The sequence below is a fragment of the Zophobas morio genome, unplaced genomic scaffold (assembly GCF_036711695.1).
Source record: "Zophobas morio isolate AGI-343-1 ecotype UQ-CSIRO unplaced genomic scaffold, CSIRO_AGI_Zmor_V1 ptg000021l, whole genome shotgun sequence".
NCBI lineage: Eukaryota > Metazoa > Arthropoda > Insecta > Coleoptera > Tenebrionidae > Zophobas > Zophobas morio.
Window position 1 is genome coordinate 11,100,533 of NW_026972126.1, and position 2,223 is coordinate 11,102,755.

The 2,223-nt window shown below is 42.3% G+C and overlaps 1 protein-coding gene across 1 annotated transcript; it reads left to right on the forward strand.

Annotated features, from left to right (window-relative positions):
- Positions 1 to 627: 627 nt before the first annotated feature.
- LOC135132285 (uncharacterized) lies at positions 628 to 1,097 on the forward strand. Its single transcript, XM_064060317.1, has 2 exons — positions 628 to 951; positions 1,007 to 1,097. Exons 1-2 carry the CDS (start codon positions 628 to 630, stop codon positions 1,082 to 1,084), a joined length of 402 nt encoding a protein of 133 aa, XP_063916387.1. The 3' UTR covers positions 1,085 to 1,097.
- Positions 1,098 to 2,223: the final 1,126 nt, after the last annotated feature.

Genomic DNA, 2,223 nt, shown 5'->3' on the forward strand with positions numbered 1-2,223 from the left:
GGTGCAAAGGGTCAGGTCGCTAGAGGTTCGCAAAGAAGAGAGAGCACACTGTTTTGTGTAGCGACGTCGCCAGGGCGCCACCAGTTTTTATTAAGACACAATTACAACAACAAAAACCGGAAAAATATTTAACTATTGTAATTGCAAGCTGTTACTTAAATTATTGGTTACAATAAAACCTAAGGTCACTAATTAAAAATAAAATAAGAGTGATAAATAACTAAATAAGTAAGCAAAAGGAAATGAGTGAGATATTAATGATAACGATTTAATGCGACTAACGGTTTACGATGAATACGAGCAATACGAACGATAGTTTAATTACGAAAGGCGATGAACTAATTAACGATAAATACGAGCGATACGAACGATGTTTACGAAACGAACAAGTTAGTTGGGGTCGTAACGAATAACGATTTGATTAATTATTTCGAGGGCTATGAGATAAACGAAGTAGGCCACACGCTCGGTAGTCCTAACGTACGTACGAAGGTATTAACGTAGAGCGAAGCGTCACACTCTTACCGATTGTTATTACTAGGTTATGTGCGAGTGCTAGTTACGCCGAACTTCGAAACGTGTTGCGATACAATAAAGAAAAGGTAAGGCGACTAATACTTAATCTTAATGCGATGGAATGGAAGTACCATGGGCACCTGCCTCCTTCGATATCCACGACGAGATGTCGAAACACAGCGGCGTCGCAGCGAAGTTCCAGTCGATGTCGAGTCGAGGTTTTTGGTGATTCTCCAGCTGTTCTGGGAGGGCTCACAACTGCCCACGACAGTTGGAATTCATAGAATTCGTTCTCCCACTCGAAACTGGCTCCAATTTTCGATCACGGGAATAGCAAGATCAGCGACAAAACAAAAAAAGCTGCAAGGAGAGCAAAGTCTGAGAAGATGTTCGAACTCAGTCAACCCCAAGGGTTCCACATGTCACATGCACTTGGTAAGTAGCAAAATATTATCGTTAACATGAAAATAACCATAACCACTGTTCGAAGGGATGCCAGGGAAAAGCTAATCAAAAGATTTACCTGCGGATCGACTGCAGCTTCTCCGATGTTAGCGGGATGGTCTAGTGCCCTTAACCCAAAATCCGACAAAGTCGTAGTGCTCGAATGCACTATATCTTTTACAGCTCACAAATGCGCTCCAAGCGATAGCACCTTTTAGGGGACCCAACAGATCCAACGAATGCGATTCCAAACGTAACACCAAATAAAAGGTTGCTAAAACGAACTGCAAAAGAGGAAAGCACTAACCCCCAACACCATTCAACACGAAGTACCAAAGCAAAATGGATTCCCTTCCACCTGCGATGACGTGGCAAGGTAACGAAGCGAGAATTAACGGAAGTTTGGCCCTCTAGTGGCAAACTTACGAAACGTTGAATTCCGACGAAAATCCCTAATCGATGTAACTAATGAGTGGATGCGATGGTTATTAACAAAAGAAAAAAAACAAACAAGGCTATCAAGATTCCAGAAATGACGAAGACTCTAGGGGACGCTCCACGGCGTTTGTTCCCACCTAGGTAAGCAAATGAAATTCGCGAACAAAAATAACAAACAGAACGAAAATCGAATTTCAGAGTGAAGCTCTGGGATGGCGCGATCCATCCAGTTCCTTATAGCAAGAACCAAGCTGAAACGATCCAGAAGACCGATCTACAAACAGCGAGGCTGAAACACTCATCTGAGCCCCTCCAAGCTCAGAATCATCGCGACAGTCTTGCGACTGGGGGAGTCAAAAGCTCGGGACGAACCCTCCACCAAAGTTGTCCTTCATTGCCACCGTGCCCAACCCAACCACCCATGCACGAAATGACGAAACAAAAAAAAAACGAGTAAACAAAATGTAATCCGATCCGAGAATGCCAATAAAAACCGAAATAGCTACTGCGAATTTTCAATTCGTAACAAGGTCCCCGAATTTTCACATTAAAAAAAAAAGTTTGGGGCCCCCGACACCTGAGAAGGTTTCACTTAAAAAAAAAGGACCGTTAGAGTTCCCGCGAAGGTTTTACCGTGTGTAAAAAAAGACTGTTGGGGCCCCCGAGAAGGTTTCAACTTCTTTAAAAAAAAGACAGTTGGTAAAAACTCAAAGCGAATTCGTAAACCACACTTATAGAGTTTTGCTATATAACAGTTAAAGCAAATAAACAAAGAATTTTTTGAAATGACGTCATCAAATTGCTGGTGGGAATGATTAGCAAAAT